The 25,862-nt window shown below is 31.7% G+C and overlaps 4 protein-coding genes across 5 annotated transcripts; 2 read left to right on the forward strand and 2 right to left on the reverse strand.

Moving 5' to 3' along the window:
* Nucleotides 1-3,629: 3,629 nt before the first annotated feature.
* Nucleotides 3,630-8,085, forward strand: LOC125864237 (uncharacterized). Its single transcript, XM_049544149.1, has 3 exons — nucleotides 3,630-5,406; nucleotides 7,595-7,647; nucleotides 7,765-8,085. The coding sequence occupies exons 1-3, from the start codon at nucleotides 3,630-3,632 to the stop codon at nucleotides 8,083-8,085; spliced, it is 2,151 nt and encodes a 716-aa protein (XP_049400106.1).
* A 1,155-nt stretch (nucleotides 8,086-9,240) lies between these two features.
* Nucleotides 9,241-13,776, reverse strand: LOC125864824 (peptidyl-prolyl cis-trans isomerase CYP21-4-like). 2 transcript variants are annotated; one of them, XM_049544908.1, is made up of 8 exons: nucleotides 13,664-13,776; nucleotides 12,972-13,159; nucleotides 12,104-12,143; nucleotides 11,678-11,716; nucleotides 11,202-11,287; nucleotides 10,110-10,247; nucleotides 9,858-10,008; nucleotides 9,241-9,609 (listed from the first exon to the last, which is right to left on the reverse strand). In XM_049544908.1, exons 2-8 carry the CDS (start codon nucleotides 13,121-13,123, stop codon nucleotides 9,523-9,525), a joined length of 693 nt encoding a protein of 230 aa, XP_049400865.1. In that variant the 5' UTR covers nucleotides 13,124-13,159; nucleotides 13,664-13,776; the 3' UTR covers nucleotides 9,241-9,522. The 2 variants fall into 2 exon arrangements, with proteins under 2 accessions (XP_049400865.1, XP_049400866.1); XM_049544909.1 differs by having other exon boundaries at nucleotides 12,972-13,127; nucleotides 13,664-13,752.
* A 5,798-nt stretch (nucleotides 13,777-19,574) lies between these two features.
* LOC125864797 (uncharacterized) lies at nucleotides 19,575-21,534 on the forward strand. The gene has a single exon (XM_049544880.1). The coding sequence runs from the start codon at nucleotides 19,636-19,638 to the stop codon at nucleotides 21,376-21,378; it is 1,743 nt and encodes a 580-aa protein (XP_049400837.1). The 5' UTR covers nucleotides 19,575-19,635; the 3' UTR covers nucleotides 21,379-21,534.
* A 1,047-nt stretch (nucleotides 21,535-22,581) lies between these two features.
* On the reverse strand, nucleotides 22,582-24,491 carry LOC125864798 (protein NUCLEAR FUSION DEFECTIVE 4-like). The gene has a single exon (XM_049544881.1). It carries the CDS (start codon nucleotides 24,431-24,433, stop codon nucleotides 22,724-22,726), a length of 1,710 nt encoding a protein of 569 aa, XP_049400838.1. The 5' UTR covers nucleotides 24,434-24,491; the 3' UTR covers nucleotides 22,582-22,723.
* Nucleotides 24,492-25,862: the final 1,371 nt, after the last annotated feature.

The following is a 25,862-nucleotide window of genomic DNA, read 5'->3' on the forward strand; positions in this document are numbered from 1 at the left end:
TATACAAACGTTTTATTTCGATTCAATTGTATACAAATTCAAATTTTATACAGATATACAAACACATAAAATTAAATTGAGAGACTCTCAACGATTTATACAAACGAGAGGCTGACAACAATTTATACAAATGGTCTGCCAGCGAAATTATACAAATTTGAAAAGGAGCCAGCGAATTATACAATTGCTTCTTTTGTATATATGTATAGCGAAATAGCCTAGTTATAGCATGTTTGCTATGGAGCGCAATTATACAAACTTTGCTATAACATACAAATATAAATTTTGTATTTGTTACATGTGTTGTTCTATTACAAACAACAAATTAGCCCAACATAAAATGAGGTGTCACTTAAAAGATTTCAAAATAGTGCAAACACGAGTTTGACTGACTAAAAATTTGTCATGAGTTGTTAAACATTACCACTCATACTTTAGTAGGTAAAAGCCAATTCAAGACAAGTATTACCAATTCAAATTTTCACTTGTCCTCATTTCTAGAATATATTTTTTTTCTATTGAATATCTATCGTAACTTTTAATATGTAATATTAATATATTTTTAATTTTTGTATATACTTAAATCAAATAGTATGTACCTTCACTATTCCACCAAATACTACTACCTCGCATCGGTACAATAAACTAAGATTGATTAATTTGGTAAGATAGCACTTGCTGATCTACCACTATATATTATCATCCTTATTTGACAGTCAACACATGACAAATTAGTAACTCGTGTTTTGCTTTATTCATCAATCATGTTTTTAAATATATTTGGCTTGATAAGATTTTCTTTAATTGAGTGTCTTAATTTGTGTAGATAATATTTCAAGCTCAAATTGTTTAGATTTATTAAATAATTAATGTTTGAAAATGTATAATCTTAATTTTGAAATCTTTTAAAGTAAATCACTACAATATTGGTGATTTAGACTCGTTTTTATAATTTAAAATAATATAAAATAGGTAAATATTATACAAATAATAGAATGATTCTCCAATTGGGATATTCAATAGGATGAACTCTTAATTCAATTTTTTAAATATTTTTACTATTTCTAGAATAAGTTTAATAGTCTATATAATAATCGACTGAATTTAAAAAATATTCTAAAAAATATAAAATTAATAAAAACTTAACTAAAACTTAAACACTTGTAATATTGTGTGACGTACAATAATCTATATAAGACTATTAGACTACTATTTCTTATGAAACACAAACTAACAAGATTGATTATCAAAACAGAAGGGCCAGGAGTAATACTAGTGTCCAAAAAAATTTGTTCAACTAGCTAAATATATATGTATTTTGTTAAATAACTACTCCCTCCGTCCACAATTATTTGTTAGGGTAAGGTCATGCACACCCCTCAAGGAAAATTTAATACAAGGTGTAATTTGACTAATATAACCCTACTATATCAAGAATATCAAAAGTCTACATAACTTTTCAATTGAACTACACTATCATTAAGGGAAAAATTGGAAAAAAGTGACTAATTATTTCTTAATTGTTTAAATTGACAATTAATCTTGGACATCTATTTTTAGTATACCTGCCAAACAATTGTGAACGGAGGGAGTATTAATACTTTACACCCTTTTTTATGTTGGGCTTTTTCAACTAAAATAATGGTATTAAATATGAATTATTTATTTAACAAAATAAGAATCCCCACGGAAAGTTGGGTAATGGTGCTGTAAGTCATCCTTTTGAATTATTAATAAAAAGGAAATTTTTTTTTTATTAAAATACAAAAACAAAAGATTAGTAAGTAATTCTGTAAAATTATTAGGAGTATATTTGTGACTCGTAAGTTTAACAATTTGATTAGTCCTAACTAAGATGTCTAGTGACAGTTTCGACCTCATACGCCATTAAGATGCATAAATGCAACATCCCTCTGAGTCTTTCCGTTTCTAGTACAGATCAAATCACAGGATATTTGTATGTATGCACTGACGAGATATATCTCCCGGACGAAAGACTTCTAAACCTTAATTATCTCATCTAAAAATTGAGTCTGCTCATTTCGGTTAAATCAAAGATTATCATTTTATTAAAAGTGTTTGGATCTCAATTTATGTACCACATCTAAAAAGTAAGCTTACTCATTCCAGTTAAATCAAATATTATCATTTTATTATAAACCAATGATTATCATTTTATTAAAAGTGTTTGGTTTCCAAATACATGATATCTCTCGGGCATTGATTTAAACAGAGGCGTATGTACATGAAGGGGAGGGGGTTCACATGCATCCATCCTCCCCTTCCTAACCCCTATATAATACTACTATTTTTCTAATTATCTTTTTAAATTTGTAGTGGTTAACCAAAGGTTAAAAAGAATACTCTAGTATATTGATAAGTAAGTACAAAGAGGGGGTGCATAACTTATAGATTTGTGGTTCAAATTTTTCTATCCACATTTTTAATTTTTAATTAATATAACAAAATGTGCCACTTTTCATAGATCTTTTTAATAATTTATAAATAAAAAGAGGTTCAAATACTCATATTTTTAGGTTGCATTAGTTATGTCTAGACCTTAAGCTAGAAGTGTCAATAAAGTCAAATTATATTTTTTACTTTCTTTTTCTCCTTTCCTTCTTTATTTAGACGTTTTTCTTATTTATTTATTTTAACTTTCTTTTGACTTTTCAAAGCCCTAAACTAAAAGGTAAAAAAGAGTAACGACATCATATTGTTCTTCTTTTGGCTTCATTCCACATTTCCACTTTGTTGTTCATGGTGAAGTAGAAGTGAAATTTGAGAACAAGTAACAAGGTATGTTATCTAAAAAAAAAAAATTATTTATTAATGTACTTCATTTGTTTTATATGTTTTTCTTGATTTATGAAGTGGTTCCATTATTTGATTGCTTGAATATTTAAATTTATAAGAATTTCTTGATTTCTAAATAGTTATCTAATAATTGTGATTCTTTTATTAGTAAACTTGTTATTTGTGCTAATATTTTTTTTAAAAAAAAAAATTTATAAGATTGAATAGAAGTGTGAATATTTAATTTTGTAGCCCGTAGGTAAAATAATTCTTACAATCAATTCATCAAATCACAAATGGATAAGTTTCTCATCAAGTTACCAAAGCCAAAAGATGGCCAACCAAGTTCTAGCTCTAATCAACCATTTGTGAGTTCACAAGTTGCTCCGGAAGTTCAAAGACATACAAATTCTTTTCCACTTTCAAATATGGATAATATGCTTGATTTTAAATCTCTTGAAGCAGATCCCAAAGATTGAATGCCTATTTCATCTTATGGTCCTAATATTTGAGATGCGGTAAGGAGGTATTACATCAAAAAAAAGTCATGTCAACCTGTTGATCATATCTTCCCTAAAACTAAGTTTGGAGAGAAAATGCGTCAATTTCGATCAACTTGATTTAAGAGAAGATCTCAATGGTTGGAATATAGCATTAAAGCAGACGCGGCATTTTGTTTGTGTTGTTATTTGCTCAAGAATGAACTTGAAAGTCGTGGAAATGTCGGAGATTCATTTACAAGAGATGGTTTTAGGTGTTGGAACAAAGCTTTAGAAAGATTCAAAAAACATGTTGGTAAGGTAAATAGTATCCATCATAAATGTTGCAATAGGATGCAAGATTTGAAAAACCAACGACAATCGATCCAATCTTCTTTTGACAAGCAAAGTGAAAAGGCAAGAAGTGATTATCGGATGCGTTTAAATGCCTCAATTGATGTAGCAAGATTTCTCTTGACATCGGGATTTCCATTTCGTGGACATGATGAAAGTGAAGGTTCCGAATATAAGGGTGCTTTTCTTGAACTTTTGAAATGGTATGGGGATAGAAGTTTTGATGTGGGAAGAGTAATATTAGGTAATGCTCCACAAAATGATATGATGATTTGTTCGACAATTCAAAAAGAAATTGTGGAGGCTTGTGCTAAAGAAACAACTAAGGCTATCATTGAAGACTTGGACGGTGATTATTTTGGAATATTAGTTGATGAATCAAAGGATGTTTCTCATAAGGAGCAAATGGCTCTAATTTTGAGATATGTCAACAAAAGTGGAATGGTGGTAGAGCGATTCTTGGGTATTGTCCACGTAAATGATACATCTTCTCAATCATTAAAAAAGGCAATTTATTCTTTGCTTTTGGATCACTCATTATGTACATCCAAAATACGTGGTCAAGGTTATGATGGGGCTAGTAATATGCAAGGGAAAATAAATGGTCTCAAGTCTTTGATTTTACAAGATACATCATCTGCATATTCTATTCACTGTTTTGCTCACCAATTGCAATTGGCACTTGTAGGTCTTTCCAAAAAGAATTCGGATGTGGATAATTTTTTTTATGTTCTCACTAATATTTTGAATACTATTGGAGCTTCATTTAAACGCAGAGATTCACTTCGACAACATCAAGAAGATAAGTTGGAAGAGTTGCTTAAATTTGGAGAAGTTCATACAGGGCAAGGTTTGAATCAAGAACGTGGCCTCCAACGACCGGGTGATACTCGTTGGGGGTCTCATTTTAAAACCTTGGACAATTTCCTGATTCTTTTTTCTTCAATTGTTAATGTGCTTAAGGATATGAAACGTGATTGTCCATATCATCTTGATAGATTTGCGGCGGAAAATCTTTTGAGCAAGATTCATGAATTTGAATTTGTCTTTATGTTGCACTTGATGTTTAAGGTGTTGCTATTGACGAATGAGTTGAATAAAGTTTTACAAAAGAAAGATCAAGATATCGTTAATGCTATGGGATTGCTTGACCTTTCAAAGAAACGATTGCAAATGATGAGAGAGGATGAATGGGACTCTATGATGGATGAGGTTAGCTTATTTTGTGGTAAACATGGAATTTCAATTCCCAAAATGAATGAAGACTACTCTAATGGGAAGTCGAAGCGTAAGAGGTCCAATATTTCATATTTGCATCACTTTCGTGTGGAAGTATTTTATGCCGTCATTGATTTGGCACTTCAAGAACTCAATAATCGTTTTGATGTGGTGACTAGTGACTTGCTTCTCGGTATGGCTAGTTTGAGTCCGGTTGATTCATTTGCTAATTTTCACAAGGATAGGATAATGAAACTAGCCGAGTACTACCCAAGTGAGTTTGGTGATAAAGAGCTTCGGGAACTCAATTTTCAACTTGATGATTTTATTGTCTATGCTCAAAAGTGTGATAGCAAGTTTCTCAACTTGAAGGGAATCAAGGATCTTGCAAAAGTGATGATAGAGACAAAACTAGATCAAACTTGGTCACTTGTGTATCTACTTGTGAAGCTAACTTTGATTATTCCTGTTGCTACCGCAAGCGTGGAAAGAGCATTCTCATCAATGAAGTACATAAAGAATGATTTGCGTAATAGGATGGATGAAGATCTTTTGAATGGTTGTTTAGTTTGCTATATAGAGCGTAGTATATTTAAAAATGTAAGTAATGATGCCATTATTGACCGTTTTCAAAATATGAAAACTCGTCGAGGACAATTGTAAGTGAATGATGTTTTTTGCTAATATATTACTATATAAAGATTGCTACTACCTACTTGCTCGTCAACTTGTTCTCACCGTAAAATTTATATAATTAAATTAATTGTCTATTTTGAAGATAATGGTGCCCCCATGTTCTTGAGATCCTGGATACGCCTCTGGATTTAAATATAATGAAAAAGAAAATAACAAAACAATAATGATTAATGACGGATATATGACGGCTTCGGGTGATTCACATGGTGAAATCGTTGATTCTCTAGATCAAAGAACTTTAACCCAAGATGAAAAAGATTAAATAACTTTAACACAAGATAAAAATGATTAAATTATAAGACAATCAAACTACAGAAAGATAGAGAGGACCACCATTAGTGTATACTATTTTAATAGGAAAAGTCAGAATAAAGAACTACACGAATGTCTAAGCATATATATAGAGATATGTATCATCAGCAAAACTTCATATCAATTGATTAGTATGATCTTTTGTCGTTCTTAAGGAAAAAATATAATGAGAGGTAAGGAACCAATTCTGATAGGTCGAGGTATCCAAGCCATTTAAAATGAATTAATTTGAATAGATATTCATATAAATTACTCATTCAGTCATTCTTAATTGGCTTAAGTCATCGACCGCCCCTTAAAGTTGTCCGCATAATTCACTTAGACACCTCAACTAAGACTTGTACCTATTGAACACCTAAATTGTTCAAAACATGTACCTATTAAACACAAAACGCTGATATGGCAAAAAATGTGTTTTGCACTTCCCTGAAGCGCGTGAAAAGATTCAAAATAGTGTCTTTTTGAAATTTTTTTACAATTTTTTTTCATTTATTGACATTTGGCATTATAATTAACTTTAAAACATTTTAATTTCTTCTTTCATTTACACTTTTTTCAAAAAAGAAAAGGACCTCACTCCCTACCTATCATCTTCTTCATACTTTAGTTTGCAAAACTTTCTTCATTTTAGCTCCAACATTGTTTTTCAATTCTTTCTTTTTTATAAAAAAAAAAATTATTTCTTCCAAATAGAAGATAAATGAAAATCAACTATGAAGATTCAGATTTGAAAGAAAGTAAGACTTTCTTTCGTATGATTTATTTCAAATCTCATAAAAATAAGGAACAAATATGAAGAAGAAGAAAGAAGATAAATGATTTTTACGTATAAAAAAAGTTAGCCGATATTTGTTTATCACAATTTTCGAACAAAGATTTTTACTCAAATTCATATATAAATTTATCAAAAATTTGAAAGAATTAATTTTTGAGCTATCAATTTCATTTTGTCATCAATGTAGAAATGTGCAAAATTTTCTTTCTTCTTTACTCTTAGTATGAAAATGTATATATATATTTTTTAAAAGTTAATCTTCAAGTTATTTGAAAAGAATTAGGTTTTGTAATTTGAGAAAGAATGTATTTTGGGAAGAAGATGAAGATGAAAGGGGGTTGGGTAGGGGTGGGGTTGGGTAGAATAGGTTGACATTTTCATTTTTTTCTTTTTTTTTCTTTTTATAATTTTTGGGGCCCAATGTCACATGTTATTTTTTAATTAGCTATTTTGCCACGTCACCGCAAATGTATCACACTCTTCATATATTTTGTTGATTATCAAAAAATGCCTAATAGGAACAATATTTGAATTGATAAAAGTGTTCAATAGGTACTAGTTTTAATTGAGGTGTCTAAGTGAATTATGTGGACAATTTTAGGGGTCACTGATGACTTAAGCCTTCCTAATTTCTACTATAATATGGGTATTCATATTTATCCATATTATTTATTGACAACTTTAAGGGGGCACTGATAACTCATTTTTACCCGTTTAAAATATTTATTCGACTCATATTTGACTGAGCCCACTCATTTGTCACTCTACAAAGGGATAAACCCTAGCAAGTATTTGCGTTCCCTTCTCTGCAAATAAAAAAAATCTTATAGAGAAGCAGAAGCATCGGTTGTTACTCCAATTATGAAGTAGAATAAAAAATCTAATCCTCTCAATCAAATTACCATTAGCGATACACAAAAAGAAACCCAAAAGATTAGGGTTTTCAATGCCCAATCTATTGCAGGGAAGTGCATTGTGGAGCCGTATAATAACACAAAGCAGATGGATGTTTATCAGGTGAGTTTTAATTTCAATTGTTGTTGCTTGGATTTTCACAATTTCCCCCAACTCGATGTTTGAATTGACTTATTTTAAGTGTTTTTAACCATTTTTGGTGTGTTTACTTTTTAATAGGCCACACGAATCGAATTCAAGGACGATATAATCATGGAGATCCTTAGCAAGTTACCCGTCCGGTATCTTGTTCAATTTAAATGTGTTTCAAAATTGTGGAACACATTAATCTCTGATCCTTACTTTACGAAGAAGCATCTCAATCGTGCCAAGAATGATCCACATTCCCAAAAACTTCTTTTTTACCAACGTAACCCTATGGGTCTAGCAAACTGGTTGACAAGGTACATAAACTTGACAACCCTTCAAGCTTATGATGTGGAACCCCTCCACAAGAGAATCAATAATACTCCCTCAACCAGGATTTTTACTGCAGAATAGTGATTGCATGGGGCAGCGGCAGAGCCAGGATTTTTAATAAGGGGGTTCAAAATCTGAGAAGTAAACACACGAACTAATGGAATGGGGTTCGACATCTATTATACATACCTAGGAAATAATTTTAACCATGTATAAATAGTAATCGAACCCCCTAAGCATATGCTACCTCCGCCCCTGCATGGGGGGATTGGGTTATGACTCAACTAATGGTGAATAAGATCCTGTTTATTAATGGAGAAGAATTACCTGGTGGTCAAATTCTCACGTTGAAAAGTGGTTCCTGGAGAAATATTGATAAACATTCTTGTGGGGTTGAGAGTTGGCTGGGTGGTATAGGTTTTTCTTTAGCAGTAGTAAACGATGCATTTCATTAGATTTGTATGTCCGGGGACTATGATAGTAGTTCAACAACTTTTTATTTGGTTTCATTTAGCATTTCAAATGAAGTGTACACGGAGATGTCATTACCAAAGAAAATATTAGGAGGGCAACATGCTTGTTGGCGTTCCTGTATTGGACGGAATGCTTTGTGCTTATGCTACTTATGGTCATGCTAGTAACCGTGCTTTTGAAATATGGGTATTGAAAGACTATGGTATCAATGAATCTTGGAATTCTTTGTTTATTAAACACCAGTTGGCTTCTGTTGAAGCCATACCAAAACGGTTTGCAGAGGGTGAAGTGTTATTCTCAGTGAGGACAATAAGAGGGCCATTGGGTATACTTGAATTCGTTGGCAGTGCAATTGATTTTGGAAATGGTTCAAGAAAATGTCATAATAGAATTGCTTTTACAGAAAGCTTGATTTCTCCGAAATCACTTATATAGTATGATGGTGGAACTCTTTTCTTTTACTCTTATGTTATTTATATTGCTCAGCAGTTAAGTTTCAAAATTTACTGTCGAAAATGTCAACTTGATTATATCAGTAATAATTAGAGTGATTTAATTGCTAAGAAAAGACGTGGTTAATGTTAATTCCATCTTTACTTTCTTAATACCTCTTCGTTACATAACATTTTTTTTTTCACATTCCCTTCCAAACATGAGAAATAAGAGTATTAGAAGTAAACATCTATGAACCAGTTAATTCTGAAGTGTTGATATCAATTTATTTGGTATCATGACTCAGAAATATCTAAACTGGATCTTGAATGAAAAATCACAAATCGTCGTCTTGTGTATAATGGAAAAAAATCCTTTTGAATATATTGTATACAGTAAGAAACATAAACAGCCATATTCTTTATCCTACGTGAAATTTTGAATCCATATCTTACATCAAAAGCACGGTTAGCAAGCTGCAACATGTCAACTCTAAGGAATTAAAATCTTCAAAAGACTTTTGAACCATTATAACCTGAAGCCAAATCTACTGATGATGCTGCTTGCTTTTGTTCATCGATGTCCAGTAACTGCATCTCAGGGACAGAAAGTTCAGGTTTTGTGCTTGAGAGTTACTTCATTGATCTGTACAGGAGTTTTGGGTCGATAGTGGTCATCTGTATCTACTTCTTCGATTTCCTAAATAGTCATGACCAACCCATCATCATTAAGGTGGGGCGAAAAAGGAAAAGAAAAACATTGAAATCTCATTGCCAGGCTTGCCAATAGGTTTTTGTCAGTTCTTGAGAAATCATAATGTAATAGTTCTTTAATCGTAGTCTCGGCATGGACTTGAATGTTCACTATCTATTAAATGCGGAAAAGCAGTGAATTATCAAATATCTAACTTTGTTCTTCAAATCTTTTATGCGGAAAAGGATCTATACCTGCACGGCATCTTCTCCCTTGATGACACGCCCAAAGACATTAATCTTGTCATTCAAATCTGGTATTGGTGCTGTTGTAATAAATAGATCAAATCCTCCACCTTCATGTTTTGCTTTGGAAGTACCAAGCATAAATGCTTCATGCTTAAGACTGAACATTAAGATTGCTAATTTAGCAAAAAACAACGAGTCAAGGGAATCTCAAGGCAACTGTATAAGACACAATAAAAGCAAATGATGTGCAACGAAGACCTTGTGTCCAGTTGGCTGTAATGTTTTCCCCTCGATGTCCAATCTTCTGTAGCTTCAGGGTTTTCAATTTTACTACCTTGAATGACAAAGTTCTTTATTACACGAGTAAAATGCATCCCTTTAAAGTGACCTTTCTGACTGCAAATACATTTTAGAAGTTAATACTTTTATCATGCTTGTAGCACAAGGTTGCCCATCCAAAATTCTACAAATGAAAAACAGAGAAATAAACAGACTATTTCTACGCTATAATCAGCATGCACTTGAGGTTCATATCTGTATTACAAGGAACTTTGTGATAGAGATCCAAAACCAACACGGAACCACATAAATGGTGATGAAGTGACAGAGATTTGTGAAAATAACATCAACAACATTTCATCAGCTTGACTCATGAACTGACACAACCACAAATAGCCAAAATATCAACTTCCTGACCCCTTACGATAAAAGAAAAAGGTCACAATCTTGCTAATCAAAACCCGTCATTTCTATGCTCAGTAAATATTACTTATTATTGTCATGGGAAGGAATGACGAAGACTAGAGATGCAATCAAAAATTGGTGATCAGTCCCTCTCCCTCTTTTTTCTCCCTTCAAAAACCAAGGAAAAAAGAGAGAACAGAAAAGGTGGATTTTAACATGTTGAAATTCACCTTTATACCTAACTCCTAATTTTCACAAGTTCAAACTTAGGCAAGTGTTTCTTTAAAATATGAAGAACAAAATGTCTTTTAGCCCCTTATTATTTTCGTAGCAGGTTGTTTTGTACATTTTTGAGGATCACATAAGCTCATCCCAGAATTCTCCTTCTTGAAGCATGTGATAAGTCACCAGGTGCTGCATGTGAGGTAAGGAAGAGATGAACGCTTGGATTCGTCTACTTAGAGAAGGTTGCCTCGTTAGATCTATATGAACTAGGGTAAATTAATGGTCGTCTCCGCAAAACAAAAAACAAAAAAAACAAGAAGGTGGCTTATTAGATGTATATAAACTAGGAGTAATTTGATTGTTGTCTCCGAAAAAAGAACAAACCAAAGACAAGAAAAGGAAAGAAAAAGCAAAAAACAAGAAGTTATAGCAGTTACACACCTGAAATCAATGAACTCATTGACAATGTCAGGAGAACCATCCTTGTAAAGTTCCACAGTTATCTGTCCTTTCGAGGTGCTTATAAGCTACCAATGCCACAGACAAGTTAACAAAGTCTCGAAAGGAAATAAGGATTGCATAACAGAAAAGCATTGAAATATGCAATTATAGCCAAGAAAAAACATGGAGGAATACTCCAGCTTTGAAAGAGAAACACCGTTATATGCTACAATGTAAGGAAGATACAAAACGAAAACTGTTCCCTTGAATGGAAATGACAAGTTATATTGAATTATATCACCAACTAAGGTGAAGAACACACGCTAGTAGTATGATCGAAGGAAAGTTGAAGAGGATGAGAGAAGGGAGGGAGGTGGTTGGACTGCCTGCCTGTGACACCGGCATACTCAAAGCTGGCATTCAGTAAATAAATATTAGCTGACAAGAAAGCAGGAAAGAGAATTTTCTGAACTTACAGCGTAATTAGGAATATCTGATTTCTTCCGCTCAATAAACTGCAGAAAATAAAGAGGTAAGGATATACATGAGTGCAAAAGAATACTAAGGTAAATGCAGTTTGTAGGATCTAAATATGAAGTGAATGAAGTTCATGAGAAACCAGGGTTCAAATCATATGAAAGACAAAAATCGCTTCGGTGGTTTCTTGATTCTTCCCATCTGTCTAAATCTAGGTGGGCACAAAAAACCCAGAGCCTATACTTGTGGAAGGTAATAGGTATTTGGTTAATCAAGGTGCAAGCAAGTTGACCCAAGCACCACCAGTTTAAAAAATTCTAAATCTGGACCATAACAAACGGCATATGTTGGTCATTGGAGCTCAAAGAAAGAATATTTGCAATAATATCTACCAACCGAAAATAGGAGTGTAAAATAATCCATACCTTTCTGTTTGATATACCATCCTGTGTCTGAACAATTGATCTAGGCAGAAGAAAATAAAAAGGTCGAAGTATAAGGAAAAACATCTATCCAAATGCATCTTGTCACAAAATATTCAACAAATGTACAACTGAGGCATTGTTAATGAAACAAAATATCCATCCCATATGGGGGAGTTTGACCGTGAATTTTCCATTTGTATTCATGCCCAAACACAACTCCAATTTTCAAATATCTTTTTGGGACAGAGTTCAAGGAAATCGTCATAAAGTTAGATCTGAAGAGTACCAAATACTTCTGATAAAGATAAGACAGTATTGAAAGTCTTTTAGTACCAGATAATGTGATCACCAAGCGTCAGAAATGGATATATCAAAACTCAATAAGCTCATGAAAAGGAAATGATTAGATTAGTATTGAATACACATACAAGTGGCTATGACAAGTTTTAATATTAGTTCTCTATAAACACAAATAAAGAACCCAGAAATTAGAACATTCCACATCTTAGACTTTACATACAACTACTAACTAGGGCCATGCCATACCTAAACATTCTGTTGCTTCACTTCTCTTCCAAATAATCATAACAAGAAGTATGAATAGGGACCATTACCAACAATTCCAAGTTAAGAACCTTGACAACTGCCAAAGAGAGCTTTGCTCTCTGAAGCAAAGAACATCGCATGAGTTCAAGAACATTGGAAAATTAGCCACTTTGCTACTCTCGGAATGTAGTTTTATCTAAATAACTACATAATTTTACATGTCAAAGCTAAACAATCAAAAGATAGCCAGTAATAAACAACACAAAATAGATAAGATCCTACAAGTAGCTACAACAATTTCCAAGAAAAGGCTTTCACTAACCTTTGAGCCCAGTATTTATATGTAGAGAACAGGGAAAACACCATCACAGCAACAATTAGGATGTATACAATAATTGTAGGTACACTGACACCACTTGGCGCCTTCTTCTTTTTGCTTTGCAGTAGAAGAGCTTGAGGTTTTATCCTTGCCATGACACTTAAAAGTTAAAACTCCCTAGTATTAATTCCCTGAAATCATCATAAACAAACCATCACAACTCAACACAAAATAGCATCCCACCTTTTAAATTAAATCAAAAAAGCAAATAAAAATTTCAACAACCCAAAGGATTCCACAATACTACTCCCTCCCTCCGTCCCGATTTAAGTGTCTTAGTTTGTCTAGGCGCGTAGTTTAATAAAACCCTAACCAATTTGGGGAATTGCAGCCTAGTTGATTCATCAATTCATTTCAAATTATTTTTTTTTTGAGCTACGCATCAACTGAATTCAGATTCGGTAAAAGATAACATCTTTATATATATGAACAATTAGGCCAATAAAAAGGGGGGGGGGGGGGGGGGGNGGGGGGGGGATATGAACTTGATGTCGCATAAGTGCATTTCAAGCTCAAATTTCAGGATTCTGACTGTGAAATTAATTTCTAACAATTAAGAAATTTCACTTGATTTTCAACAACTCATTGATAATATGGAAAATTTTGGCAAAACGAAAAGAAAATATTGGATGAACCTGAATCGCTTGCGCTGGATTGATTGTTTTTCTTCGTATTTTCGCTGTGATTTTTGTATTCAGCGTGGAATTTTAGGAAAGAAGAAGGCAGTTGGTAAAATATTCAAAAGTTCATTTTTATAAAATGCCCTTTTCAAGAAGTTTAATAATTTATTTACCAAGCAAGTTTTTTTTTTTTTTTTTTACGTAATACGTAAACGTGTTTGGTATCATATACTCTAATTCTGGGTGTACTTAAACTTGTATAAAGTTGATCAAGTAAACTCATGTGTGTCTATTTGGCATCCTACATGACAATTCACAGCCTACGTGTATTGTCTCATGTAGGGCGCGTGTGTTTATTTGTTCAATTTTATACAAATTTGAGTGTCTATTTGTGCATTGGAGTCTGAAGGGTATAGATGTTAGATGAAACCAAGTTGGCTCTTTTTTTATGTTTTAAATTATTTTATTTTGAACAAACAACACAAATCCCACTATATAGCCTAATTAGATGCCTCACTTTAGTTTTTGAAATTATCTTTTGTACTACATTTACTTTGCCAATTACATGTATGTGGCGTACTCAAATACATATGCTCATATACATGTGAGTTAAATTAAGTGTAATTGTTCCATATACATTGCATCCAAGCGTTATTCTCATGTACCCGAGACACACGAACTCTCTCGCTTGCCTCTCTCCTACCTTGCTCTCCTCTCTTCCATATATATGTATCTAGTGTGATTCACATGTATTTGGAATACACCAACTCTCTCCTTCGCCCCTTTCTTTTTGTATCTGTGTTTCATTATGTATATGGTATCAAAGATACATGTATCTTAGTTAAAATTTGAAGAAGCGGTGTATTTAACTTGAAATTTGATATAAAACTATTAATTTTTGAAACAATATGTAATTATTTTAAACTATAAAATGCATTAATATTTATGATAGAATTTTTTGTGTGATTTAAGTAATTTTTCTTTTGGGAAATGGGCCTTAGAGGGATGGAGGTTACAATCCAGTTAGAGATTATTGGGCTTAGGCCTATACTGAAGCAGTGGTATATGGGCCTTTTCGTTCTAACAACACCACGTCATCCCGACAAATATCTCTATTTCAGGGTGGTCTGTAAATTTTGTCCTTTAAAATATATATTTAATATTTAATTTTTTCTTTTCGACACTTTTAAGTAACAAATAAATTCCTAAAATTGCCCTTAAAAATGAAATAACAAATAAATATTCGTAGGGTATAAATTTATATTTTTGTGTTATAATATTCTACAAATTATATCGTAAAAATATAACAAATTGTACTCCGACACCATATACAATATTCCACAAGTTATCAAGTGAAAAAACACTACACATCTACCATACATATTAGTTATCATTTTTTTAAAGAAAAAAGGAAGATAATGAACATATGTTTCAAAAAGAATTTCAATTTCTAAACACTAATAAATTTTTTAAAATATTATATAATTTATGTCATGTAACTTAATTTCAATTAAACTTATGTCGAGTGAGACAAAAGTTCTCAAAAGAATTAGGTCCGGATAGATAGATGTTTTTGTCAACAAATATTTGATAAATGAGTAACACTAGCAAGAACAAAATCTATCAACGTATATTTTCATATTAAAGTGTGACTATTTTTCGGTAACTNCCGATTTTATAATTTTTGTTAATGGTTAAACCGATAACCCAATAAGACTATACTAAATTTACTAGTCTTATTGTTAATGGTTAAATGATTGTTACTTTCACACGTTTTGTTAATGGTTAAACGATTGTTACTTTCACGCTTTTTCCTTTAAATGTGTCTAGTGTCTAAACTTGCAAGAAAAATGATTGTTATTTTTATGATTATTACTTTCATGCCAAATGTTGGAAAAATCATATGGTATTTTCTTATTGGTTAAACCGAAAACCGAACCGTTAAGTACCATAAACCAATTAACCAAAAACCGATAAGAAATATGTTATTGGTTTGGTTATCGGTTTGAAGTATTTACAAACCGAAAACCGATAAACCGAACCAATAACACCTAAAACCGAACCGAACCGACCGATGCGCACCCCTAAATGAACATATGTTTCAAAAAGAATTTCAATTTCTAAACACTGATAAAATTTTAAAAATACTACATAATTAATGTCATTAACTTAATTTCTGTTAAACTTATGTTGAGTGAGACAAAAGTTCTCAGAAGAATTAGGTCCGGATAGATGGATATTTTTGTCAACAAATATTTGATAAATGAGTAGCATTAGCAGGAATAAAATCTAATTTAAATCATTAAATTTGAGGACAAAAATTAAAAATCATTCCAAAATAGGATCAATTCGTGCAAAAACTTTAACCACACTGGAGTCGATTCATGGGGTTCAAAAAATTGTTAAAGTTTCATAATCAAAACATTAATGTCTATAAGTTTAATATTAAAAAATGATTTATGGGGTTTCAAAATTTGTCAGAGCTTCAAAAGTAAAGAACAATTCATGGAGTTCAAATTTCTATAAATTCAAAATCAAAAAATGATTAATGAAGTATTGGAGTTTCAAAATTAAGGAAAAAACCATAAGTTTCAAAGCTTTATAAATTTAACATTAAGGACCTGTTATTGAGATCAAACACTTATAAATTCTTCTTTATTTTAAAAGTATTTCTATCAACGTATATTTTCATATTAAAGTGTGACTATTTTTGGGTAACTTTTCAAATAATGGCTAAGAACTCAATAATTATACTTGAAAATTGGTCCTCCCACCTTATTTTTACATTGAAATTGGTACATCTCAAAACATTAATCCAAATATTATCTATAGGATTCTCCAAAATGGCTAGCCCCTGTTCTACACCACTAAATTAAGATAATTTTCTAGAGAGGTATCATGTTTTAATCAATTCGGTGATGACTTATCAAACTGATTGAAAGACATGTTTACACAAAGAAAATACTATATATTGTCCTTGTCGTATATTTCGTCCGTTCCAATATAAATGTTATTTCAGCCAAAAATAATAAAAAAAATGTCTCAAAATAGATATTGTTTTAAAAATTCAAGACAAAATATAGTAATTGCTTTCAATTATATATTTATATTAAAGTGTTCAATTTTCAATAAACATCTATTAAATAGAAGTAATTTAGTAAATTATAATTTTTTTAATGAACATAAAATGAGTTAAAATATTATTATTTTTTAGAGATGGATAGAGTATAAACAAACGCAAGTTACCAAAAAAAATAATATCCTTTAGTCCGTGATTCATATAATGATAAATATAATCCACTTATTCCAAGCATTCATCAATTTGCTTGCCAAGACAAAGCATAAGTCAACATTGTGTCTCTTTTCTTCCACTAGCATTTTACATATTAATGTCATGTGGTTGTCATAAATCTATTATTTTAGTCCATAGAATTCAACACAAAAATATGAATGCATATGTTATTTTTCTACTATATTATAAAAGAGAGTTTAGGCCCAAGTATAATATATAATATTTAAGATTGGGACTTTTCCCAATCTTAAATATTATATATTATACTTATGGGACTTTTAAAATTCTATTTTATACCCAAGTATAATATATAAAATATTCAAGATTGGGACTTTCTTGAATATTATATGTTATATTTATTATATTGTAGAACTTGGGCATAAACTCCCTTTTAAAATAATATAGAATATATATATATATATATATATATATCTCACAAATGGAAAAGTCTCAATTAAGGAAGCAACATATATCATTTACAAATGACTTAAAAAACATTAAAAATTACAATAATTACCAATTTAAAATATTTAAAAGCTATATAATGACATAGGTTGACTCTCAGAATTCTATCAGACTCACATATATTGGGACAAAAAAAATAACACATATCATTTAAATATTACCAAAAAAGTATTATAAACAATAACAATTAACAACTTAAAATATCTGAAAGACATTTTAAAAGGGTTAATTTTGTAATTTTATTCATATCACATAAATTAGGACAAAGTGACCAGTAATGTACATTATTTCAAAGTTACATAAAAATATTATAAATCACAATAATTAATAACTTCAAACATTTAAAAAAAAATGAAAATTTGGATGACTCTCCAAATTTCATTTGTGTCACATAAATTGAGACAACAAAAATAACATATATTGGGCCCATTTTAATTTATTTGTCTTATTTTTTTTATATTTAAAAATTGCGTAAAAATACTATAAATCATAATAATTGACAACATAAAGTATGTTTTGAAAAAAAATACAAAAAATTCCACTGATTCTTGAAGTGAATCTATCGTAAAAATACTATAAATCATAATAATTGACAACATAAAGTATTTCAAAAATGTTATATGTGGGTAGTCTTATTATGCCTTAAATAGCGTCAAAGAAAGTATAGGTTTGTGATAAAAAACTTATTCCTTTATCCACGCAAACAATCGCTTCAAAAACTCGGTTATTAGCCCCAAAATATACCATTTATATTATTGGGCTCGTGCATAGCACGGGCAACATTATCTAGTTATTAAACAAAAGTATGTGTAGCTTGGGCCCAAGTAATTGTTGGGTTCTGAAGGTGATTAGGCATCATACAGAAACTTACAATTGCAATCAAGACGGTGATAAATTAGATGACAAATAAAGCGATACTAAAACATAATATTATTAATATGAAAACTAATTTAAAAGAAAAATATTATAGTTGTTGAGAGAATAAATCTCCCCATAAACTAAACTCTTTAAATGTCTACATTGTGGATGTTATTGTTTTTGTGTTAGAAGAAACAAACCTATATTTATAGAGTCTTAAAACCCTTTTCTTACTAGAAAAAGAATCCTACAAAGAGAGAATAAACCAAATATGAAAGAATCCGCAATTCATATAATGATAAATATAATCCACTTATTCCAAGCATTCATCAATTTGCTTGCCAAGACAAAGCATAAGTCAACATTGTGTCTCTTTTCTTCCACTAGCATTTTACCATATTAATGTCATGTGGTTGTCATAAATCATGATTGATGATAAAATACACACAAAATGTGTGTTACGTTAATTCATCTTTTTGTTTTAAATTATTTATCGTGCTTCTCTTTTGCATGTCTTTTACATAAAACATGTTATGAGCAACTTTGATTATCTTACTCTATTTCATGTCTTAATTAGATAATATTTCATACTACAAAAGATAAAATGAGAAAAAATAATTTATTTTAAAAACTTTTAAAATGAAAAATAATTTGAGAAAATTATTTTTGAAATCACGATAAATTGAGATTGAGAAAATATTCTTAAGTAATCATTTTATAGTATGTATAAAAACACGTAATTTATTTATTAATTTAGTGTGCATTTTCCAAATTTTGGAACTTCAATTATTTTTGTGGACAGAGATAGATGACATGATTTAATAATTCGACCATTTTCCCAACATGTTACTTTAGTCAAAACATGTGTTGTCGAGGTTAAATTTGTAAAAAAAACATTTGAAATTAAAGTGCTATAGTATTTATTTTTCTTATGAGAAGTTGATTGTATATTTAGATGACGTTGTTAATCTGAAGAATAACCATTGTAAATTTTCTTGTCGACAATAAAAAAAATCTTCGGAATGAGACTGAGGCGTGCTTACACTCTGAAGTCAATTTTAAGTTAGATTTTGCAATTCACTTTGCTAAAACAAGTTTATCTTTAAGAGGACAGTTAGATATAAATTATAGTGTAATAGGATGCAACTTGCAAATAATAGTCTATTGGGCTATTCAGCCTTAAATAAATAAAATATAGATTGATAAATAAAAATAGCTATCTACTCTCCACTCTTGGTTAACCTAATTGTCGATCTCAATTTGTTTGGGATTGAGGCGTAGCGAAATGTTGTTGTTGTAGTATATAAGTACCTAACGTTAGTATGGTAGTAAGCACAAGTCCCTTTTTTCCCACTCATATTATAAGTTTCCAATGGCAAAGTTAACTGAAAATGGTGGCTACAAAGCTAATATGTTAGGCTTTAGCATCCATTTTCTCATGAGCAAATGGTTCATGGTTTTTGCTTCTCTTCTAATCATGTCAATGGCTGGTGCAACTTACTTATTCAGCCTTTATAGCAATGAAATTAAATCCTCATTAGGCTATGATCAAACAACCTTAAACTTACTAAGTTTCTTCAAAGACTTAGGTGGTAATGTTGGAATGATATCCGGTTTTATCAACGAAGTCACTCCACCATGGGTAGTTCTACTAATGGGAGCAATCATGAATTTTTTTGGTTACTTCATGGTATGGCTTGCGGTTATAGGACGTATAGCTAAACCTCCTGTTTGGCAAATGTGTTTTTACATATGTATTGGTGCAAGTTCTCAGACATTTGCTAATACTGGTGTGTTAGTCACTTGTGTCAAGAATTTCCCCGAAAGCAGGGGAATTGTACTTGGATTGTTGAAGGGATTTGTTGGTTTAAGTGGCGCGATTATCACACAATTGTATCATGCTTTCTATGGAAATGATGTGAAGTCTCTTGTTTTGTTAATTGGTTGGCTTCCTTGTGTTGTTTCATGTTTTTTTCTACGAACTGTCCGCGTTATGAAGGTGGATAAACAGGCTAACGAGCTTCGAATTTTCTACAAACTTCTGTTTATCTCACTTGGCCTAGCTGGTTTTATCATGGTTGTAATTGTTGTCCAAAATAAGGTAAGTTTCACTAGGCTTGAATATGCAGGAAGTGCTGTTGTAGTACTGATTTTGCTCTTTGCTCCGCTAATTCTCGTCTTTAAAGAAGAGTTTACCTTGTGGAAATGTAAGCAGCAAGTCTTACATGATACTCCACAAGTGAACGTTGTTACAGAAACTCCGTGTTCTGTTCAGCCAGAACCGGAAGAAATTAGTGACTTAAAGCCAAATATGTGGTTCAGTAATGTATTCAAGTCACCACCAAGGGGTGAGGACTACACAATACTGCAAGCGATTTTCAGCTTAGATTTCTTGATTCTGTTTACAACGACTACTTTTGGGGTAGGCGGTACACTGACAGCCATCGACAACTTAGGCCAAATAGGGAAGGCGTTAGGCTATCCTTCAACAAGCATTACAACATTTGTGTCCTTACTCAGCATATGGAACTACCTCGGACGTGTTGTCTCAGGGTTTGTATCCGAAATCTTTTTATCAAAATACAAGTTCCCTCGTCCGTTAATGCTCACATTAGTCCTCCTCCTGTCATGTACCGGTCACCTTCTCATCGCGTTTGGGGTCCCTAATTCCCTCTACATTGCTTCAATCATAATGGGGTTCTGTTTCGGAGCACAATGGCCGTTGATATTCGCCATTGTATCGGAGTTATTCGGGCTAAAATACTACTCAACTTTGTACAATTTGAGTAGTGGAGCTAGCCCTTTTGGTGCATATATTCTTAATGTTAGAGTTGCAGGCCAATTGTATGATAAAATGGCACTGAGACAAATGAAAGCTAAAGGATTTACTAGAGGTGTTGGTGAAGATTTGACATGTATTGGTGTGGAGTGCTATAAAGTGGCTTTTTTGGTTATCACTGGTGCTACATTAATAAGTTGTGTTGTTTCACTAGTTCTAGCAATTAGAACAAGGGAATTTTACAAAGGTGATATATATAAGAAATTCAGAGTGCAAAGTGAAACAATGGTCTCAAAGGAATTAGTAACATCAGTACCAAAAAATATAGACGAGTAGTTCATATTTGTATTTCTTACCTAGTCAATCAATTAGTTTTTCCGCTTTCTATTGTGCGCTTTGCTTGGCTAATCATTTGGAAAAGATCGAAAAAGTCAAAGTGGCGTGTCATTGGCTCTAGTTTTTTTTTCAAGTCATGATGTAATATTCAAAGTTTACTGATTTGATTAATCCAAGGGCGTACAATCAATGGGTCGCATTTTGTCAGGTTTTGTACTGCTATCGACATGGTGGATGGCCCATGTATGTCATTTTTGTAAGCAAATTATTGAAGAAAGATGAGTTCAATTATGAATGACGAATTTAAAAAAGAATAATAGTAAAGTCATTTTTGGATCTTGTACTTTGGGTTATGTTTCTTACTACGTAGTATCGTATCTTAATTGTTGCCCCAATCAATACAGAAAATTCAATTTTGCTACTTATAATAGTGATTTCTATTATTTTGGTTGATGACAAAATTCACGTAGCTGGAAAATACAGGGAACTGTTTTCCTTTTGCAGCTGCAATTGCAGCATGATTCTGACATATTATGGTTTACACATAGGCCTTGTTTCGGCTGTATGTTTTTCGTGGGTTTGATTAATTCAAATTTGTGTGCTGTTAAATAGGGAAGCGTTGTTTATTAAGATTTCTTCCATTCTCAGATAAGGATGAATCCAAAATTTAAAAAGTGGTAAAAGACTGAAACCAATAGGTTCTTATCATGGGTCGATATCACTTACTCCCTCTGTTACAATTTGTTTGTCTTGCTTTCAAAAAAGAATGTTTTATGTTTCGACAACTCTTTAGTTCTAACTTTCTACATGACACGTTTAAGACAACAAGATTCATAAATCTTCGTACTTTCTTAAATTTCGCGTCAAGTCAAAACCAAATAAACAAATTGAGATGAAGGGAGAGTCGAGCAGATTTGGCTTAAAGCCAGACTTACTGGGAGCTAAGTCCAGTGGTATTGGTAGTACTGCTGCCTGATTTTGTGGCACCTAGTTCTACTCACTGAAGTTTTCTGAGGTTAGCAAATCTTAGTAATTGAATTTATATAAGCCTTGTTTCTACACAACAACAACAATTACATATCCAGTGAAATCCCGCAAGTGAGGTCTGAGTCAGGTAGAATGTATGCAGACCTTACCATTACCTCGTGGAGGTAGAGAGGTTGTTTCTGAAAGACCCTCGGTTCAAGTTTGTTTCTACAGAACTTTAGTTAAAAAAGAACTTCCATTACATAGATAAAATTCAACTTATAGATCTTGTATACACTTTCAACTCCTTGTACATACTGATATCAGCCATAAGCACAAGATGTCAAAACTATAATCACATATCAGAATGAATAACACACTATAATGGAGCATCACCATTTGTTCTGGACTGAGACTCAGCAGCATCGACGGCTTTCGTTTGTTCTCTGAACTTCTTGTAAATATCCCCTTTGTAAAACTTGAATGTTCTGATTACTAAAACCAATGAAACAATGAACCCCACAAAAGTAGATGCTGCAATTATCAAGAAAGCCAATTTATAACACTCAACTCCAGTGCAAGTCAAGTCTTCACCGCGCTTCCTAATGATCCCATGAGCTGCCATTTGGTTCATTGCTTCTCTGTCATACAAATTACCAGCTACTTTAACATTGAATATGTAGGCTCCGATCGGGCTAGCAGCACCCCCAAAGTTGAGCAATGTGGAGTAATGCTTAAGCCCAAAGATTTCAGATATGATCGCGAATATCAAAGGCCATAAAGCACCAAAACACAACCCAATCAGCACAGACGCGACATACAGAGTGTTAGGCACGCCAAGCGCAATCAAAACATGAACCAGGCAGGAAAAAAACAGCACTATTGTCAACATCAAGGGACGCGGAAACTTATACTTCTCCAAGAAGATCTCAGAGGCGAATCCAGAACCTACACGCCCAAGATAACCCCATATACTCACAAGTGACACAAATGTAGTAATACTTGTTTTAGGATAACCTAAAGCTTTACCAATCTGGCCTAAATTATCCATAGCTGTCAAAAGCCCCCCTGCTCCAAAAATCGTAGCAATAAACAGAATCAACATATCAACACTAAGAACCGCTTGCAGTATAGTATAGTCTTCACCCCTCTCTGGTGGCTTAAACACATCTTGAAAGAACGAAACATGTTCTTTCTGATCGTTAATCGGAACAACAGATGCTGAACACTGAAGCGGTCTCTCAATTTCATCAACCTTAATCTCTACAGTATGACTCAAACTTCGCTTCTTAACGTCCCATAAGTTCAACTCCTCTCTAAAAACAAGAACTATAGGAGCACATAACAAAACAAGAATAGTACCAGCAGTTAACCAATAACCAATAGCGCCAAACTCAACTCTGTTTTCCACTACAATTATAGCCATAAGAAAACCAGCTAAACCAAATGACATAAACAAAAGCTGATAAAAAATCCTAATTTCATTTTCTTGCTTGTTAACCTTCATAGTCCGAATAACTCTCAGTAAAACACAAGAAACAACAGTAGGAAGCCAAGCAATAAGCAAGATTAAAGATTTGCCATCACTCCCATAAAAGGCATGATACAATTGTGTAAGTATAGCACCACTTAAACCAACAAAACCCTTTAAAAGCCCAATAACAATACCCCTACTTTCTGGGAAATTCTTAACACAAGTCACAATAACACCAGTGTTAACAAATGTTTGTGAATTTGCCCCAATGAAAATACAAAAACACATCTCCCAAACTTTGGGGTTACTAAATTTCTTAGTAACAGCAAGCCAAATAGAAAAATACCCAAAAAAATTCATAAATGCACCAAGAAGAATTACAACCCATGGTGGAGTAACTTCATTGATTAAACCAGAAATAATCCCAACATTTGCACCTAAATCTTTGAAAAAACCAAGTAAGTTTAAGGTTGTTTGATCATAACCTAGTGAAATTTTTACTTCTTCTGAGTAGAGACCAAATATATATGTGCCACCAGCAACAGACAAGATTAAAATTGAAGCAAAAAACATAAACCATCTGCCAACAAGCATGTGTAGACCAAAATTTTCCATGGCTTTTGATGAATTTCTTGTTTTTTTTTTTTATTATGAAGATGTTGGTTGAGGGTATAGAACAATATAATATAATATAATAAAATCTTGAATCTAGACTAAAATAAGTATAGATACGTTTAGGCTAATTAAATGTAGTATAAGATGTTTTGGATTGGAAATTTTAAGTAACTAAATGATAATCTTTCTTTATTTTCTCCAAGCCTAAATGATACTAGGTTACGATACCCCATTTAAGAAAATTATTTAAGGATGGATTAAAAAGTTATTAAATATAAAAATAATATTTTTAATTAAATTTTTAAAAATAGGCATAATACATAAATATGCTCAACTTGGTCTCATCTAGTATTATGCATAAGTAGACATTTAGCTTATCGCAAAATTGAACAGAATAAATTTCATGCGATTTGAAATGTAGGACATATATATCTCATGTATTTTATCAGGTAAGATGTGTGCGTCTATTTATTTAATTTTTTAATAGTTTAAGTGTATATATGTACTTACTCTAAAGTTAAATTAAAATGTTATGTTCATATATTATGAAAAAGAAAAAAAAAGTTGAACAAGAAAAGATTAGTCATTTTCAAGTAGAAAAACTATTCAATTTTGAGTGTGTTAATTTGACTTGAGTGGATGGTGGACTTTTTAGCCTTTTGGATAGAATTCACGTGCGATGATTTATTTGACAAAGATAAATTATTAGCTTGCAAATATATAATAAATAATAACATTTTTAAATTATATTATTATTAAATTATATATATATATATATATATATATATATAAAAGTGTCATCTTTATAAGACTGACTGAAAGAAAAGTGTCGCGTAAATTAGAAGGAAGAAAAAAAATATATTTTTATCTAAAAGAGAACAAGTACTACATAAGTTTGGACCGAAAAAATAATAATTTCTACAAATATGTTTATGCCATGATAAAGAAAATTATTAGCAGAACTATATATAAATACTTGTATAACATAAATGAACCTAGATATCATTTTTTTTATAAGAAGAAAGTGGTTATTATCAATAAATACAACTATAATCTTGACTTGTTTAGTTAGGAGACAACTTAATTAACTATACATGATTGTAATAATAGTGGTTTGTCCTTATGTTTGGGTTTTATTAGTAGCTGAATCTTAACTTAAAACTCATGAATTGATTATTATTATTATTGACAAAAATTACCACTTATGAGAAGGGGAGCAATTGATTCTCAAATTGTCACATATAACAACACATTTCTAAATATCATACTTTTGGGATATTTGTAAATATACCCGAACTATCGTAAATGATATGTAGATACCATCTGTCATACTTTTGGGATATTTGTACCCCTATCGTTCAAAAACTAGAACATATATATCCTCTATACTAACGGAAGACTAAATAGGAACACGTGGCGCAATTTTATT

This window comes from Solanum stenotomum, chromosome 5, assembly GCF_019186545.1.
Source record: "Solanum stenotomum isolate F172 chromosome 5, ASM1918654v1, whole genome shotgun sequence".
Classification (NCBI taxonomy): domain Eukaryota; kingdom Viridiplantae; phylum Streptophyta; class Magnoliopsida; order Solanales; family Solanaceae; genus Solanum; species Solanum stenotomum.

Excerpts from the sequence above, each read along its gene's own strand:
- LOC125864798 (XM_049544881.1), bottom strand. The coding sequence starts at position 24,433 with ATGGAAAATTTTGGTCTACACATGCTTGTTGGCAGATGGTTTATGTTT.
- LOC125864797 (XM_049544880.1), top strand. The coding sequence starts at position 19,636 with ATGGCAAAGTTAACTGAAAATGGTGGCTACAAAGCTAATATGTTAGGC.
- LOC125864824 (XM_049544908.1), bottom strand. The coding sequence starts at position 13,123 with ATGGCAAGGATAAAACCTCAAGCTCTTCTACTGCAAAGCAAAAAGAAG. Across the intron at positions 12,144-12,971 it reads TATAAATACTGGGCTCAAAG|ATCAATTGTTCAGACACAGG; the intron begins GTTAGTGAAAGC and ends TCTTCTGCCTAG. Across the intron at positions 10,009-10,109 it reads TACAGCCAACTGGACACAAG|TCTTAAGCATGAAGCATTTA; the intron begins GTCTTCGTTGCA and ends CTTAATGTTCAG.
- LOC125864237 (XM_049544149.1), top strand. The coding sequence starts at position 3,630 with ATGCAAGATTTGAAAAACCAACGACAATCGATCCAATCTTCTTTTGAC. Across the intron at positions 5,407-7,594 it reads GGATGAAGATCTTTTGAATG|GGAAGTGCATTGTGGAGCCG; the intron begins GTTGTTTAGTTT and ends AATCTATTGCAG. Across the intron at positions 7,648-7,764 it reads AGCAGATGGATGTTTATCAG|GCCACACGAATCGAATTCAA; the intron begins GTGAGTTTTAAT and ends ACTTTTTAATAG.